The sequence below is a fragment of the Microtus oregoni genome, unplaced genomic scaffold, assembly GCF_018167655.1.
Source record: "Microtus oregoni isolate MIOR12 unplaced genomic scaffold, Mior012 000029F_ref0000214, whole genome shotgun sequence".
Taxonomy (NCBI): domain Eukaryota; kingdom Metazoa; phylum Chordata; class Mammalia; order Rodentia; family Cricetidae; genus Microtus; species Microtus oregoni.
Genome location: NW_024543088.1, coordinates 21693099 through 21712159, shown reverse-complemented (window position 1 = coordinate 21712159; position 19061 = coordinate 21693099). Strand labels below are relative to the sequence as shown.

The 19061-nt window shown below is 35.1% G+C and overlaps 2 protein-coding genes and 1 gene segment (V, D, J or C); all 3 read right to left on the bottom strand.

Annotated features, from left to right (window-relative positions):
* The window catches only part of LOC121464736, a 994671-nt gene that overhangs the window by 261833 nt on the left and 713777 nt on the right, over positions 1-19061 (bottom strand).
* The window catches only part of LOC121464737 (immunoglobulin lambda-1 light chain-like), an 840936-nt gene that overhangs the window by 258364 nt on the left and 563511 nt on the right, over positions 1-19061 (bottom strand). The window lies entirely within an intron of this gene.
* The window catches only part of LOC121464628 (zinc finger protein 345-like), a 218511-nt gene that overhangs the window by 177943 nt on the left and 21507 nt on the right, over positions 1-19061 (bottom strand). The window contains exons 3-7 of the mRNA XM_041677657.1: positions 16173-16177; positions 14443-14569; positions 13867-13962; positions 10054-10136; positions 8342-9420 (exon numbers count right to left, since the gene is read on the bottom strand). Of these exons, the coding sequence (XP_041533591.1) occupies positions 8342-9420; positions 10054-10136; positions 13867-13962; positions 14443-14569; positions 16173-16177 (1390 nt within the window). The remainder of the gene's footprint in view (positions 1-8341; positions 9421-10053; positions 10137-13866; positions 13963-14442; positions 14570-16172; positions 16178-19061) is intronic.

Below are 19061 nucleotides of genomic sequence, written 5' to 3'. Positions count from 1 at the left end.
GCATTGTTTTTATCTCTGAGTAGTACTTAGTACTCTAATGTGTAAATGTGCCACATTCTCTTTATCCATTCTTTTGGTTGAAAGGCATCTAGGTTGTTTCCAAGTTTTGGCTATTACAAATAATGCTGCTCTGAACATAGTTGAACAAATGTCTTTGTAGTGTGAGTGAGCATCTTTTGTGTATATACCAAAGAGTAGTATTCCTGAATCCTGAGGTAGGTGAATACCCAGTTTTTTGAGAAACTGTCATACTGATTTCAAAAGTGGTTGTATAAGTTTGCATTCCCACCAGCAATGGATGAGTGCTCTCGTTACTCCACATCCTTTCCAGTATAAACTTTCATTGGTGTTGTTGATCTTAGCTATTGTGAATGATGTAAAATAGTGTCTCAGAATTGTTTTTATTTACATATCCTTGATGGCTAAGGATGTTGAACTTTTCCTTAAGTGTCTTTCTGGAATTTGAGATTCTTCTGTTGAGAATTCTCTGTTTAGTTCTGTACACAAGTTTTTAATTTGGGTTATTTGGGATTTTAATGTCTAATTTCTTGTGTTCTTTATATTTTGGAGATAAGTCCTCAGTCTGACTTGGGGTTGATGCAGATCTTTTCCCATTTTCAAAGATTATTGAGGTCCCAATAATCTTTTCTTTTTGACTGTGTCCTTTGCTTTACAAAATCTTCTCAGTTTTAGGAGGTACCATTTATTTATTGTTGCATTTAGTGTCTGTTTTACTGGTGTTATATTTAGGAAGTGGTATCCTGTACCCATACATTGAAAACTACTTCCCACTTTCTCTTTTTTTTATTTATTTATTTATTTATTTGTTGAAAAAATTTCCGCTTCCTCCCTGCCTCCCATTTCCCTCCCCCTCCTTCCATTTCTCTCTCCCTCCCCCATTTCTCTCCCTCTCCCCACACTCCTCTCACCCTCTCCCCACTCCTCTCCCCCTCTCTCCACTCCATTCCCCCTCCCCCCCGAGTCTCCACTTTCTCTTTTTTTGGGGTCAGAGTGGATGGATTTATATTGAGGTCTTTAATGCATTTGGATATGAGTTTTGTGCATGGGGATACATATGGATCAATTTTCATTCTTCTATATGGTGACATCCAGTTATGCCAACACCATTTGTTGAAGATGCTTTAGTTTTCCATTGCATAATTTTAACTCATTTGTCAAAAAATGATCACATGATTTCCTTCAGTTTAATTATGTCATGGATTACAGTGATAGATTTTTTGTATGTGGAACCATCCCTGCATCTCTGGGATGAAGCTGACTTGATCATGGTGGATGATGTTATTGATGCTTTCTTGGATTCATATTGGCAGTATTTTATTGGTCATATGTTCATACGTTCATATGTTTATGGATTAATATCCAGTTCTTCAATTAATTTGATTCCACAGATTAACACTTCTGTTTTTATGCCAATTCCAAGCTGTTTTCATCACTACAGCCCTATAATAGAGCTTGATGTCAGGGATGGTCATGCCTCTGGAAGTTTCTTTATTGTTCAGGGTTGTTTTGGCTATCTGGGTTATTGTTGTTGTTTGTTCATATGAATTTGATTATTTTTTGCAAGGTCTTTGAAGAATTGTATTGGGATTTTGATGGAGATTGCATTGAATCTATAGATTCCTTTCTGCAGGATTGCCATTTTTAATATGCTGATCCTACCTCTCTAAAGCATAGAAGATATTTTTCATTTTCTGTTATCTTCTCCAATTTCTTTCTTCAAAGACATAAGTCCTTGCCTAACAGGTCTTTCATTTCTTTGCTTAGTGTTACCCCAAGATATTTTATGTCATTTGTGCCTATAGTGAAGTGTGATGTTTCTCCGATTTATTTTCAGCTTCTTTATCATTTGTATATAGGAGGGGTACTGATATCTTTGATTTGATCTTATATCCTGCCATAATACTGAAGGTATTTTAGCTGTAAAAGTTCCCTGGGAGAGTTTTTGGGGTAACTTTTGTATACAATCTTATCATCTGCAAAGAACAAAAGTGTGACTTCTTCCTTTCAAATTTAAATCTCCTTGATCTTCTTTTTTTTTTCCCCTCCCCCTCCTTGATCTTCTTTTTGTCTTATTCCTTTAGCAAGAACTTCAAGAACATGAATATATATGTGGAATAGATATGGAGAGAGTGGAATGCCTTGTGTTTCTCCTGATTTTAGGGGCAACACTTTGAGTTTCACGTCATTTAATTTGATGTTGGCTGTCAACTTGCTGTATATTGCTGTTTTTATGTTTAGCTAAGTACCTTGTATCCCTGATCCTTCTAAGACCTTTATCAAAAAGAGGTGTTGGGTTTTGTCAAATGCATTTTTAGCATCTAATGAGATGATCATATGATTTCTTTCAGTTTATTTATTTCATGGATTACCTTGATAGATTTTGTGTGTTGAACAATCCCTGCATCTCTGGGATGAAGATGACTTGATCATGGTGGATGATATTATTGATGCTTTCTTGGATTCAGATTGGCAGTATTTTTTTTTGAGAATTTTTGCATCTATGCTCATGAGTGAGATTGGTCTTTAATTCTCTTGGTTGAATCTTTGTGTAGTTTTGGTATTAGGGTAACTGTAGATACATAAAAAGAGTTTGGTAATGTTATTTCTGTTTACTTTGTGTGGAATACTTTGAGGAACATAAGTAATAGCTTTTTTTTCTTTTTTGAAGTTCTGATAGCATTCTGCAGTGAAAATATCTAGCCCTGGTTTTTTGTTTTTTTTTTTTTTTCTGGTTGACAGGCTTTTGGTGACTGTTTATATTTCCTTGCATGTTATTGGTCAGTTTAAATTGTCCACCTGGTCTTGATTTAATTTTGGTATATGGTACCTATCCAGAAAAATGTCAATTTCTTTTACATTTTTCAATTTTGCCAAGTACATGTTTTTGTAGTATGACCTAATGATTCTCTGGAGTTCCTCAGTGCCTGTTATTATGACCCCTTTTTCATTTCTGATTTTGTTAATTTGAATTTTCTTTCTCTGCCTTTTGATTAGTTTGGATAAGGGTTTGTCTGTTTTGCTGATTTTCTCAAAGAATAAGCTGTTTGTTGCATTGATTCTTGGTATTGTTTTCTTTGTTCTTAATTTTTTGATTTCAGCCCACAATTTGATTATTTCCTATCTTCTACTCCATCTGGATGAATCTGCTTCTTTTTGTTCTAGAGCTTTCAGGTGTGCTGTTAAGTTGCTAGTGAGAGCTTTCTCTGCTTTCTTTATGTATTTTCTTAGTGCTATGAACTTTCCTCTTAGCACTGCATTGTTAGTGTCCATTAGGTTTGGGTAAGTTTTGCCTTCATTTTTACTGAATTCCAAAAAGTCTTTAATTTCTTTCTTTATTTCTTCCTTGACCCAGGTTTGTACAAAGGAGCATTGCTTAATTTCGATATGTTTGTAGAATTTTTTTTATTATTTATTTATTTATTAAAGATTTCTGTCTCTTCTCCGCCACCACCTCCCATATTCCTCCCCCTCCCCCAATCAACTCCCCCTCTCTCATCAGCCCAAAGAGCAGACCTGGTTCCCTGCCCTGTGGGTAGTCCAAGGACCTCCCACTGGGAATGTTCTTTTGAGAACACAACAATGCCAGCTGGACTGGGTCTGAAAAAACATGGGATAAAAAGAGACTCACTGAACATACCAGACAATGAGGACTGCTGAGAAGTCAAGAACAATGGCACTGGGTTTTGATACCACTGAACATACAGGCTTTGCAGGAGCCTAGGCTGTTTAGATGTTCACCTTACTAGAACTGTTTGTAGACTTTTTGAAATTAGTGTTGATAATGAATTCTACTTTTTTTTATTTTTTATTATTACTTTTTTATTGAAAAAAAAATTTCTGCCTCCTTCCAGCCTCCCATTTCCCTCCCCCTCCTCCCATTCCTCTCCCCCTCCCCCCACTCCTCTCCCCCTCCTTCTCCAGTCTGAAGGGCAGTCAGGATCCCCTGCCCTGTGGAAAGTCGAAAGTCCTCCCCCCTCCATCCTGGTCTAGGAAGGTGAACATCCAAACTGGCTAGGTTCCCACAAAGCCAGAACATGAAGTAGGATCAAGACCCAGTGCCATTGTCCTTGGCTTCTCAGCAGCCCTCATTGTTCGCCATATTCACAGAGTCTGGTTTTATCCCATGCTTTTTCAGTCACAGTACAGCTGGCCTTGGTGAGCTCCCAATAGATCAGCCCCACTGTCTCAGTTGGTGGGTGCACCCCTTGTGGTCCTAACTTCTTTGCTCATATTCTCCCTCCTTCTGCTCCTCATTGGGACATTGGGAGCTCAGTCCAGTGCTCCAGTGTGGGTCTCTGTCTCTATCTCCATCCATCACCAGATGAAGGTTCTATGGTGATATGCAAGATATTCATCAGTATGGCTATAGGATAGGGTCATTTCCGGTTCCCTATCCTCAGCTGCCCCAGGAACTAACTGGGGACATCGTCCTGGGCACCTGGGAGCCCCTCTAGGTCCAAGTCTCTTGCCAACCCTAAGATGGCTCCCTTAATTAAGATATATGCTTCCCTCCTCCCCTATCCAACCTTCCTTTATCCCAATCATCCCGATTCCTCAAGTTCCCCCCATCCTCCCCTTCTCACTTTCTCTCTCCATCTCCCCTTACCCCCTCCCACTCCACTCCCAAGATCCCATTTTTTTTGCCCAGCAATCTTGTCTACTTCCCATAACCAGGAGGATAGCTATGTTTTTCTTTGGGTTCACCTTCTTATTTAGCTTCTTTAGGATATCATATTATAGACTCACTGACATTTATTTATGGCTAGAACCCAATTATGAGTGAGTACATCCCATGTTCATCTTTTTGGGTCTGGGTTACCTCACTCAGGATAGTGTTTTCTATTTCCATCCATTTGCATGCAAAATTCGAGAAGTCATTGTTTTTTACCACTGAGTAGTACTCTAATGTGTATATATTCCACATTTTCTTCATCCATTCTTCCATTGAAGGACATCTAGGTTGTTTCCAGGTTCTGGCTATTACAAATAATGCTGCTATGAACATAGTTGAACAAATGCTTTTGTCATATGATAGGGCATCTCTTGGGTATATTCTTGTAGTCTTTCTAGATAGGTATTCTTCAACCATTTGAAGAATCTGTGGAACATGGCATTTAAATAACTTAGGGTTCTGGTGACATGAGACATGACTGCTTCTGACAACACCAAGCTATTCCTGAGAGAATGTTGAGTCCCGAAGACGTGGAGCTTGTTTTCTTCTTGACAAAACTAGCCTTTGAGCAAGGAACTGACGGTGCCTCAACCACTGACAAGTTACATCATATCCAGAAATGGACAAGCAAGACGGTCAAATCTTCCCAAGAAAGGGTAAAATAAATGGTTTTGAAAAATTTTCTGCCTCTGAAAATAGTCTGTCAATTACACTAGGCCTTAGCCAAAGTTGGTTGCTACAACATTGCAAAATGAGACTTTGTGTGATTACTCAGGTAGCTAATTGTTTCCTTCATATGTTGCTCACTTTGGAAGCTACTTGATTGTACTTCCTGTCAGCTCCAGTTATATTATCTCCCTTCTCAGTTCATAGATAGGGTTGAAGATTAGATAGTCATAGTTACTGTACTCTTACGATCTAGCCAAGCCAATTTCTATATAAGACTTAGACTCCATAGGATAGAATGTTTATTAACACATTTAACATATATTCCTTGCTCAATATTGTTTAATCTGATTGTAAATCTAATCTTATACTTGCTATCTGATCCTAGTGTATATTGTTTTGTATTGGTTTTGAACTCTCTTACTTAAGCAAAATGGGAAGGCGCTGTAGGTGCTCGTTCGGCTTCTTAAGCCAATGGCCTTTAAGGTACCAGCCCACTGAGGCATGGTTTCATATACTTTAAAAAGCAGCAGGAACTGGGATTGTTTTGCAGCCTCATATATATATATATATATATATATATATATATATATATATTGCAAAACAATATATATATATATGAAGAGAGAGGGAGAGTTACATATATATATATACATATATATATAGTTATATATATAATTATTCTTTAAAAATAATATATATTAAAAATTAAAACTTGTTACAAACACATATTGCAATGCTGAAGAATGAATATGAATCTTGGCAACCAGAAAAAACATCATTTTGAATAATGCAAAAGAGCTGGAGAACATGACTAAATATAATCATTACTTTTCTAGCTATTTCTTAAGACTAATTAATGCAGTGGAGAAATTTCTTTTAGAGAAAAGTTTGTAAAACTTTCAAATAATAAGAATCTATTTTTTGTGTTTTTCAATTTTTTAGGACATAATATATTTTCTAGGGGTTTCTGCAAACAGCAGGGCTGGCAGATTAACAGTCCACATGGAGCAAGAAGGAAATTCTAAACAACAGGATTCAGTAGCTTGGGTTGGTTCAAACTTCTGGAATTTGACTCTGAGTTGTCTCAAGAGTCAAGATCCAGTGATTACAGCATTCAGAATATTTTTCAACACATTGGGTTCTATAGTTATGTTCCTACATCTGACAAAAATAAACATGTCTTACAAATTGAATGCAAATATTTGTTGCAGGAGGCAGAAAATCACATCCAAGATTATGTCATGGAACAAAATGTACTTGGACTAAAAGGTCCTCTCCATTTTTCTTCTTAGAGATTTTCTCACAGTTCCCCAAGTAATTCATCAATATGTATAATTTTAACTGTATTTTGATACACTGAATATTGAGTATGCCCAGTGTTGCTTCTGGAAGTTTAGCATGGCCTGGTCACAGATAGCACAAGGACAATACATATAGGCAATTATCCACCGCCAGCCCCAGCTGTCAGAGTAGAAAACAGAGTATGCATTGAATTGACAACCCTGTATTTAACATTTCTGCTTTCCCAGTGCTACCTTTGAGTACATGAGCCTTTGCACTCATTACAAATTACATTTTGTACCTTCAGTTTCCTCCCTCCCACTCTCCTATAAACCACACATTCCTGTTCTCCTTCAAGTTTTTGTCCTTTTTCATGCATTGTTATTTTTATACATAAACTTGTATATACATATATTCCTAAATACAAAAGGAGCAATCCATACCATTTTACAATTCTGTGTTTTCAAGGGTGTCCATTGGTTAATGGACAATAAGCTTTTGTGCTCTCTGGGGAAGGCCACTTCTCCCACTCCCTGCTTTTCTAAATAACTATATAGTTCTTTGAGGCTGTTATCTTACAGCTTTCCTTTCCAGTTTAGCATTTCCCATTGGTATCATCTAACATCCTCACATCGATTTAAACCACAATTATACAAAGTTTGAATAATCTATATAGATTGTCATTTGCTGTTCTACCAGATCCAAAACATTAGTGTGGAGACTTCTTACTTGAATGCTTGGCCTTAACATAGGATTGTTTCCAATTAGGACCAATAACTTAAATTAACCCATATTTTTTGTCTACATTTTGCCACAAATTGCACAAGCTGCTTCCTTCCTGTTTCCTGGCAACTCCCCTGCATGCCTCAATTGCTCCTCCTCCTTACTCTCTCTGCTAGGAATTTCTGCCTGTACTTTGTGCCTAGACATTATCCAATCATCAGCCTATTTCGTCAATCAAAGTAACCCAGTTTTAGACAGTGTAGGCATTTTCCACGACAAATCTACTTCTATTTTATGCCAAGTTTTCATTGTTGCTGTGATCCACGGAAGAGCTCACATTTATAATACCCTGCAATTAGAAAACAGACTATCAGAACAAAAAAATGGAATAAAATATTGCGAAGATATTTAACACTTTTTATTGCAAAGACACAGAATGAAAAGACTTGAATTTTAAAGCAAACTGGTATTTATATAAAATCACCAAAAATCACAGGAATACAATGTTTATATAGAATATAATCTCATTACATAAGCAACCATATGACAAGAAATTAAATATGCATCAAAATCTGAAATTGTTTCATATCGACTGGCTCTTTAACATGTTACCTCAACATACAGTCAAGAAACGTTGTTTAATTTTCTTATACTATAAATATTGCCTCATCCATCATAATGATGTTTGAATAGTATATTCTTATAATGATGCAAAAATTCAGTTTAAAACAAATGTTTGAAAAAATAAAGTTCAAATCTGGACACAATGTTTCTAAATTTGTAAGAACTGTATATCTGTATAAGTATTGACGAAACTTTGAAATTATTTAAAGGATTTGCATCTGTGTAATATCTTGGTCAATGTATGAAAATTGTACAATGAACTAAATTGAGGTATACTAATAAACTTTATGAAATGTATCTATTATATGAATTTTGTGATGATTTCTAAGAGTTGAGTTTCTCGTAAAGCACTTGCCACATTCTTTACATCTGTAAGGTTTATCACCAGTATGGACTCTGTGGTGAATGTGAAGATTTGAGGCCTGGGTAAAGGACTTGCCACATTCCTGACATCTGTAAGGTTTTTCACCAGTATGGACTCTGTGGTGAATGCGAAGATTTGAGGAAAGGGTAAAGGACTTGCCACATTCCTGACATTTGTAAGGTTTCTCACCAGTATGGATTCTGCGATGTCTGTGAAGACTTGTGTAATGGGTAAAAGATTTGCCACATACCTGACATCTGTAAGGTTTCTCACCAGTGTGGATTCTGCGATGTTCGTGAAGAGTTGAATCCCGGGTAAATGACTTGCCACATTCTTGACATCTGTAAGGTTTATCACCAGTATGAATTCTGTAATGCGCCTGAAGAGTTGAATCCTGGGTAAAGGACTTTCCACATTCCTGGCACCTGTAAGGTTTCTCACCAGTATGAATTCTGTAATGCGCCTGAAGATTTGAATGCTGGGTAAAGGACTTGCCACATTCTTGGCACCTGTAAGATTTCTCACCAGTATGGATTCTGTTATGCCTATGAAGATTTGAATCCTGGGTAAAAGACTTGCCACATTCTTGACATCTGTAAGGTTTCTCACCAGTATGAATTCTGTAATGCGCCTGAAGAGTTGAATCCTGGGTAAAGGACTTGCCACATTCCTGGCACCTGTAAGGTTTCTCACCAGTATGAATTCTGTAATGCGCCTGAAGATTTGAATGCTGGGTAAAGGACTTGCCACATTCTTGGCACCTGTAAGATTTCTCACCAGTATGGATTCTGTTATGCCTATGAAGATTTGAATCCTGGGTAAAAGATTTGCCACATTCTTGACATCTGTAAGGTTTCTCACCAGTATGGATTCTCTGGTGAGCTTGAAGTTTTGCATGATGGGTAAATGACTTGCCACAATCTTTACATTTGTATGCCTCCTCTCTGAGATTAATTCTCTTAAGCCTAGTGAGGCATGGAGATCTGTTGGAGCCCTTCTCACATTCCATGTAGTAGTTTTGTCCAATTCGATTACTTACAAAATGTTTCTCTTGTGTCTGGTCATTCTGCAACAAAAATAAAGGTATGTGTTATAATAAAGAATCTTACAATTTTAATATAAGTATTGGCTCTTAGGAAAAACAAAATTTGTTCTATATATTTAAGTAATAAGTAAAGTCATATTGTGATTTGATGTTTTGGGAATTTCTCCCTTTAAGATGAGTATTCTGATAACTAGTCATCCTAGAGCTCCTAGGAAATGTTTTAATAACATCATTAAATATGTAAGGATTCTCACAACTAGAAATGCTATGATATATTTTCAGTCTCATTTGAGAAAAAACTCCCCATGTATATCTCAATCGAATAGCTTGTGACAAAATATAATTATTAGTTGAGGGAACTTTAGTGAATGTTTAATAGTGTATGTGTCTTTCAGTTTTTAGATTTTTGAAAATCCTTTGTAGAATAAAAACATGCTTTAAAACATATTTTTTTACTGAAGAAAATTTCTGAAAACAAAATTGATCTAATGTGAAGTATTGCAAGCAAATGTAGAGATTATTAAAATTTTTTACAGGTAAACACAGGGTTGGTGAATACAAATTATATCAATCATGACATATTCCATTCTCTTTTCTCTCTTCCCAATAATTTGAGATCATCCTTAAATGCAAGGTTTTTAAGTCACTACTTACATCTATTCCTGATATTAACTTTTGGATAGGATCTTGTCTATTCTCCAGTGAAATCAGATCTTGTTTTTGATTAAAATAGAAAACTGGAAGATAGAAATATATAATTGTTAGTTCACATATGTGAAACATTTTCAGATTTTAAGTTACATAATTTTATAAATATGTAGACTCTTATGCAAGGGAGCATATTACAGAAAATAAACTTCAAATCATTTATTCTTATGAAACAATCTTTTTAAGGCAAGTGGGTAGATGATCTTTTATAACATATAATTAATAAATTATAAAAATGGAAGAATGAAGTTATCTTACCTTACATATTCCAATCATAATTTTCAGAATAATAAACAAGAGTATGAAGAGTTCAACGAAATGACCCCATATAATCAGATGTCTGAATATGTGGCCTGAAGTTGGCGGATATTTATGGGTAGAGTAAAAAAGGTATCAACTTACTGGAACACATGTATCTGGATAATGGCTTTGAGAATTTTAATGCCTTCTAATGCCAACAGTGAGCTGTCTGCTTCCTGTTTTGGTTCCAAATGGAACCTCTCACGGCAGCTCTAGCTCCTTGTAAACAATTACCTCTGATTTATCATAATGGATCTTTCTTCTATATATTGTCTTTATCTTGGAGTTTTATCACAGCAATTGAAAAAGTCTATAACCCAAATACAAAAAAAATCACACTCCTGTATGGTATTATCTTAATGAAAATAACTCATCTTCACAATCCCTCAAATTGAACAAAGAAACAATATGAATAAAGAAGACCGACTATTGATTAGTAAAGAAAGAAGGAAAGGAGGAACATGAAACAGTTATTACTAACTGGCCCACAGAGAATCATGTATGCCACAAGGAAGGCATCCATAAATTTTCAGACATCATGTAAATTCACTAGGACTGATCTTATTAAAGAGATACATTTTCTCTTTTTCTTATACAGAAAATAAATGTTTTCATAAAATATATTTTTACTATGGCTTTTCTCCCTCAAAATCCATGAGATCTTCCCCATCTTCATTGATGTCAGAATTCACCCACTTTCTGTCACTTAGAAAACAACTTGGCATCGAAAGAATCAGAAAGTAGTTTGGGGTAATTCTAACTAGAATTAAATGCTAATGTTTTCTGAAATGTATTTTTCTAGATTCTTGTACAAAATAAGTTGTCATAGATGAGTGCACTTATTTTAGTATATGTAATTTGTTTTGGTGATCAGCCATACCATTATTTTACAAAACCTGATTATTATATAAAAGCAGAATATTTTAAAATTGTGAATGGTGATATACTGTATATATAGATTTATTTTTCATGATTGTTTAAGCTATTGTGAGATTTTTGTTTGTTTGCCTCCATATGATGCTGAAGACTCTCTTTTTGAGACCTTCAAGAATTGTTAAAATTTTAATGGGATTTTCACTGAATCAGTATATTACTTTGATAAGATATTCATTTTTGCTACATCGATTGACCAATCCATGAGTACATGAATATTTTCCATCTTCTGATATCTTTTTCAGTTTATTTCTTCAATGCCTTAGAGTTCTGACAAGGGTCTTTCACTTTTTTAGTTTGATTACCCCAAACTATTTTCTGGGGTTATTGTACAAGATGTGGTTTCCTTTCCCTGATTTCTATTTAAGTCCTTTCTCATTCGTACATATGAGGGCTACTGCTTTTGTTAGTCAATTTTACATCTCTTATTTTTGACGAAAGTGTATCTCAGTTGGAGAAGTTTCTTGGAGTCTTTTATACATAAAATCATAGCATTTGCCTATAACATTCCTTTCACGTCTTCTTTTGTTATTCATCACTTTTTCATCTTCATTTGTATTATTATTCTAGCTAAGATTTCAAGGACTGTATGGAATTCATATGGAGAAAGTGAATACCCTTGTATTGTTTTCTATTTTAGTCTTTGATTTCTCTCCAGTTAGTTTGGTGTGGGCTATAGGCTTGCTACAAATTGCCTATTTCATTTGGAAGGATGTACCTTGCATCCCTAATCTCTCCAGGACTTTTGTCAAGCAGAGGTTGTTAATTTTGTCAAAGGATTTTCCGCATATAATGAGATGAACATATGGACTTTGACTTTCAGTTTACAAAGCAGTAGATTACTTTATTGGTTTTGAATTGTTGATCTGTCCCTATATGTCTTGAGAGGAAGTCTCTGGTAGATAGTTCCTTTGATATGCTATTGGATTCAGGTTGCATATATGTTACTGAGGACTTTCGCAGATATGTTCATAATGAAATTGGCACATCTTTTACTTACTTTTTGTGTGTATACATGGTTTAAATGTCAAGGGAACTGTCCCACAAAAAGAATTTCACAGAGTTCTGGTCTTTTTTAATTTATTTATCTTTTGAAGAATAGCTTGAGGAGTATTCATGCTAATTCAAGATAAATATTAAAAGATAGGAGATACCACTTACTACCATTATTCTGCTGCTTGGATATAGTATTAAAATTATTCCTATATCTTATTGGTTTACCCATAGACTGGTGCATCTCTATGCCTTTATACCTAATGGAATTTGACAGTAAATGTTGACTCATAGGTGGACATAGTGAAAACAAAACAAAAAAAATCGGTTTTAATTAGCATGTTAATATAAAACCCATTTCATGGAATGTTCAGAGCTCATTCAGGAGAGAGTGATAATGCATGTTAAGTGTAGGAAGTCATGAATGAATATAAGAAAATAGTTCTTTTGTATGCAAAGAAACAGATGACTTATAAACTCATTTTATCAAGGCAGTATACATTCGACCTAAGAAAGCTCAAGCAAGACTAAAATCCTAGAGAAAAAGTGGACATGGAGACACACACCTTCCTGAGATGATTCTATCACCTGAAACATATGTGGAGAAAGGGCATAAATTTAAGAATGTGCAACTTCTGATATTTTAACCATATTACAGGCCATGCTCAACACCCAGGGTTGTATGAGAATTACAGATTGAATTCTGTGGGTGTAAAAAAAAAGAGAAAAAATAAAGAAGTTTAGAGGAAGTGGAACATCAGAGAACTGGAGAGTTGAATTGGTCAAATGATACTGTAATTTATTTTTAAATAATTAATTAAAGTATTAAAAATAAAATATTATGCATATACAAATTTGATTCTCCAAACACACTCAAATATAGATAAAAAAAACAAAGGAAAACAAGAGAATATACAACCTTTATGTGGACAGTAACATATAGATTTTGATATTCAGAGATTTTTATATGACTTTAAAATGGACCAATAGCATGTATGACTCTAATCAGTTCTTAATTTCTAATGAATATTTTTCAGAAATAAAAAAGTTACCTTTTAATTTCTGTAGAGTATAATGCAATGAATGACCTCTAAAATCTTCCAAATTGAGTACAAGTATAAAATTCATATTTTCTGATTTTATGTAATAATACACAACAGTGAAAACTATGTAGTACTCTCATAAGAGCCGACAAACAGACATGAACATGGACAGAGAAATACTCTTTCAAAAACTACAAAAAATTTTAATACTACTTTTATTTTCAATATTGTTCATTTCTGGGTTTGGTGGCATTCAAGGATATGGCAACAAATATTCTAAATTCTGCTTTATACCATAATTAAAGTTAAGTATTCAAAGTAAATTTTTAGGTTATTTCATGTGAATTAGACCCATAAAGTAATTTGAGATAACTATACAATGTGAATTTTTGTACCATTTCAGGGCAAGATCTTTGCTAACCCCACTTCAGAGAAGAATTCCTCTATGTCCTAGGTTTCCCACATGTGCCAAGGCTTCATAGTCGCTTACCTTTTTCATTGCCTTCTTTCTCTCCCATGTTCACAATCCAGGGTTCTTTGCTTTGTTCAAGACAGATGATTATGTCTGGTTTTGGCACTGAAAGACCTGCATATTAGAAGAGATATATGTCCATAAATTGGGATAATAGTAATACACATGGATTTCTAAGATAACACTAACTATAAAAGATATGATATAATATAAAATTAAAAATATAAATCCTGTCTCCAAAAATTTAAAACATTCAAAAGCAATTTTGATAATATTGTATTCCTTGATTTCTTTTGTAAATTACTATTGAAAGCAAATATGTTGTGAATTATCATGTTGCAAATCAATATATAATCTAGAATGTGTCTGAAAAGTAAAATGTATTATACAAGTTTGAATGATAAATGTCATTCCAAGGATTCAGGAATATATTGATGAGATAGAGTTACACCAATTATTGGGTTCTACACGATGAACTCCAAGATTTTTATTAAATTGACATGTAAAAGTAAGGCTAGCAATTCAGGCATAGATATAATACATGCTTGTAGAAAAAAATCATAGTAAAGACGGAAACATGACAATAAATCTCACCTACAGAGACCATATTACTATAGTTCTCCAACATGACATCCCTATACAAAGCCTTCTGTTCAACGTTGAGGCAGTCCCACTCATCTGGAGAGAAATCAATTGCAACATCCTGGAATGTCAAGATTCCCTGTCATGAAAGAAAACAGATTATGAGGGGCTCAGGTACAAATTTCTTTACTTAGAAAAAGAATACAAGAGTTCGTCACAAAACATGATGTGTTCTGGATTAGCATTATTTGAAAAACATACTCCAAAATACAGTCTATAAATAAAAATCTGTGTGCCTGAAATATTAAGCCATGTAGGAAAAAAGTAAACTGTAGATGTACAGGCTGAAATGGGGTATGTGAATGGGAGCCAAATTATCATCATGTGCAGTTCCAGACTTCACCAATTAAGGGCCTCTACTCTCAAGGCAAATTGTTTCATTAGGATCCACAATTTGAAGAGACAAGAGCTGTAAAGATGAAACCATGCATGCATTCATAGCTGTCAAATGAAAATGAGTCAAAAGTAAGATGTGTAGACAGGGGCAGAATTGCCATATCCAAGAATGAAGCACAAATCCTTCTGCAAATTATTCCAATGACATTACTGGGAAGAACCATGAAAGGTGTGACACCTGTGTGAGGGGAATTCAAAAGAGGCTGACTTCTAACTGAATAAATAGTAGGAACACTGTGGGAAGATTTATAAAGAACAAGTTAGGTTGCAGATTGTGTAGCTGATCCATGGCTTGAATCAGCTGACATCTTAAGCTGACTCGCCCCTGAAGCTACAGGGATCCACCACTGCTTCAAGCACCCAAGATGAATATGAGAAATAAATTACAGTAAGTTACTCATCAAAATTACTAAGGAAACATTAAAAGCACCAACAAAAATGTTGATTAAACAACTCTGTGAACAGCAAGCATGTCATACAGATGATTTTATAGATTAGAGTTAATATAACAAACAGTACCTTATCCTTCATCAAATTTTCTACATGACTTGCAATGGGGTAAGTAGAAAGAAAAGGGCAAACCACGTAATATGTACCCTGATTGACAGTGTAGTTAAATTACTCATTGTATATTTCCTTATTGTCTTTCTCCTCTTATAATTCTTTAACATAGTCACTCTCATTTCACTACATCTTAATTATTTTCTTTTATTGTTTAACTGGGATTTAACTTTTGCATGTTTCTGTAGTACACAGTTTTCTTCCATTGTACCAGTCAAAATCTTTGTAATTTCCTCTCATTGCTTAGCTTGTTTTTTGCCTCCTTCTAACCTTCTCTGTCATTACAATTGTAGATTTCCATAGTTTGACTGATGTTTATACACTGCTGGTACTATAATACAGCTATAGTTTTCATCAATGCATATGATATCCTTATTTCATCATTAGTTGGTTTAATACGGAGTTCTATTCTCATCTAAATTATATTAGCTTCTAATATAATAGCAGTAAATATCATAAGACATAATCTAATATTTTTTATTAATTCACAGTATCAGAAACTACAATTTTCCTTGCAAGTGTTTATTGTAAAGAGTCGCTTGTCTGGCTCAAAGTCCTTGGGTTCTAAAACATTATGGATGCTAAGCACTAACGGTGGCTCTTCTTGTCTATTCTGTTGTTGTTATGTGTTGTATCGCTCCTGCTTTAAAGGGATACATAGGTATTTTTACAGTGGGTATATTCAGCATTTGCAGATATTTTATGACTTATTAAACCTCACTTACATTATCTAGAAAAAAAAACATGCCATGGAGTAAGTGTTTTTTGAAAGAGATTTGGAAAACTTCTTTACTGAATTTTTGTGTGGTTTGGATATCAGGGTTAATGTGTTCTTACAAAAAGAATTTGTCCTCTTGGCTAAGGGAAGTAGACCAAATTTCCGGGGAGAAAATGGGATCTTGGGGGTGGGGTGGGATGGGGGTAAGGGGAGATGGGGAGAGAAAAGGTAGAAGGGAAGGAGGGGGGACCTGGGAAACAGGAGAATTGGGATAAAAGAAAGGTGGATAGGGGAGCACGGAAACACAATTCTTAGTTAAGGGAGCCACTTTAGGGTGGGCAAGAGACTTGACCCTAGAGGGGCTCCCTAGTGCCCAAGATGAGGTTCCCAGTTAGTTCCTTGGGCAGCTGAGGATTGGGAACCTGAAATGACCCTATACTAGAGCAATACTGACGAATATCTTGCATATCATCATAGAATCTTCATCTGGTGATGGATAGAGATAGAGACAGAGACCCACACAGGAGCACTGGACTGAGCTCCCAAGGTCCCAATGAGGAGCAGAAGGAGGGAGAACATGAGCAAAGAATTCGGGACCACGAGGCGTGCATCCACCCACTGAGACAGTGGAGCTGATCTATTGGGAGCTCACCAAGGCCAGCTGGACTGTGACCGAAAAAGCATGGGATAAAACCGGACTCTCTGAACATGGCGAACAATGAGGGCTGATGAGACACCAAGGACAATGGCAGGGGGTTTTGATCCTACTTAATGTGCTGGCTTTGTGGGAGCCTAGCCAGTTTGGATGTTCACCTTCCTAGATATGGACGGAGGGGGGAGGACCTAGGACTTAACACAGGGCATGGAACCCGGACTGCTCTGTGGACTGGAGAGGGAGGAGGAGAGGAGTGGGGGGAGGGGGAGAAGGGTGGGAGGAGGGGGAGAAGGGTGGGAGGAGGGGAAGGGAAATGGGAGGCTGGGAGGAGGTGGAAACTTGTTTTTTGTTTATGTTTTTTTTTCTTTTTTTCTTCTTTTCGCAATAAAAAAAAAACAATGATAATAGACATGCAACTAGAGACTTCTGAGATAGATAGTCTCAGGGGTGAGCTCCCTCATCATCTTTTGTTCTGACTACTGTCTGTCCTTTGCTTTCACTTTTCTTCAACTGATTTTGTAGAAAAGTGATCCCATATGCACAGATATTTAGAAAACAATTGAACAGAAACAAAGAAATAAAAGGCTGCTCTTTCAAAAGTTTGTGTTTCATTTTAAAACCAGTAACATTTTGTCAAAAAAAAAAAGAATTTGTTACTTTTCCTTCTATATCAGTTGGTTGAACAATTTGAAGACCATAATGTTTGCTTTAAATATCAAAGAATTATGTCCTCAATCATCTGACCCTGGAATTTGTTCTTTTTTTTCCATTGGGAGATGATTTTAATGACTGCCTTTATTTCAATAGTGTTCATAAGTCTACTTACGTTGTTTATATGATCTTGATTGAGCAATTTTTAAAGGTATAATTGAAAAAATTCATTTTAGATTATTTTATTTAGTGAAGTACAGGTTCTGAGCTCCTCATTATTATTTGCTACTGTCCGACTTTTCATTTCTTATTCTTCTTAATTTGGATATTCTCTTTGAATTTTAGATAATTGGACAAAGGTTTTTCTATCTTGTTGATTTTCTTAAGTATGCCTTTGAAAAAATCCAACCTCCACACCTTCATGATAAAATTATTAGAAATAATATTGATAGTGACATACCTAACATAATAAATAACATTTGCAGAAAGCCTCTAGAAACATCAAATTAAATAGAGAGAATCTTAAAGATATTCTAATAAAGATAGGAAGAAGGCAAGGCTGTCAAGTTTTTTTACACCTAGGCATTACAATACTTGAAGTGTTAGCTAAAGCAAAAGAAAACTGAAGGAGATCAAAGAAACACAAATTGGAAAAGGAGAAAAAATGTTAAATTATTTGCAAAACAAAATCTGCCAAGAAGTACTATCCACAGCTGATAAACACCATCAGTGATATGACTGAACCATAGATTAGCTATAAAAAGTCAGTAGAACTTTAAAATATTGATTCCAAATGAACTGAGAAAGAATTCGGTGGAAAACAACATTTATAATAGCCACGAAAACTCCAATAACCTGGAGTACCCTAATCAGGCTTGTGAAAGACATGTATGACCACAATTTCAATGTGTTGAAGAAAGAAATGAAAGAAGATATCAGATGATGGAAAGGTCTCTCGTGCTCATGGATCAGTAGAATTAACAAAGTAAAATTTAAAATCTGAGCAAAAGAAATGTACAGATTCTACTTAATACCCATCAAAATGCCAACACATTTCTTTACATATGATTTAAATACAATGAAAAGATATGATTGAATACTATGAGAAAAATGAAAAAAATCCAGAAACTCTAAAAAAATTCTGAGCAATAAAAATGAAGATATCATGATATCAGATTTCAAACTGTACTTCAAATAGATAGTAATCAAAACTATACAGCATTTGTAAAAATAAAGACATGTTGGTGTGTAGAATTGAATCAAAGACACAAGCACATAGCTGCACACATATAGACACCTGATTTTTGATAAAGAAACAATAAATTTGCTATGAAGAAAAGAAAACATCTTCAACAAATAGAAGTTAGATTGTCTGGCTGGAGAAAATATTGTCATTCTGCTTTATGCAATACAGAAAGATTCTACCAGACACATCCAGCTTTAACGAAGCAAAAACTGCAGTGATCGAAAATGGTAATGTCTTGCATTATATGGATTTATTGGTCAAAATAGAATTAGTGTTCCATTTCAAAAAACCTCATTGATCACATAGAAGTGGAGCTGGTGTCTATCACAACCTGAGTCTTTGGT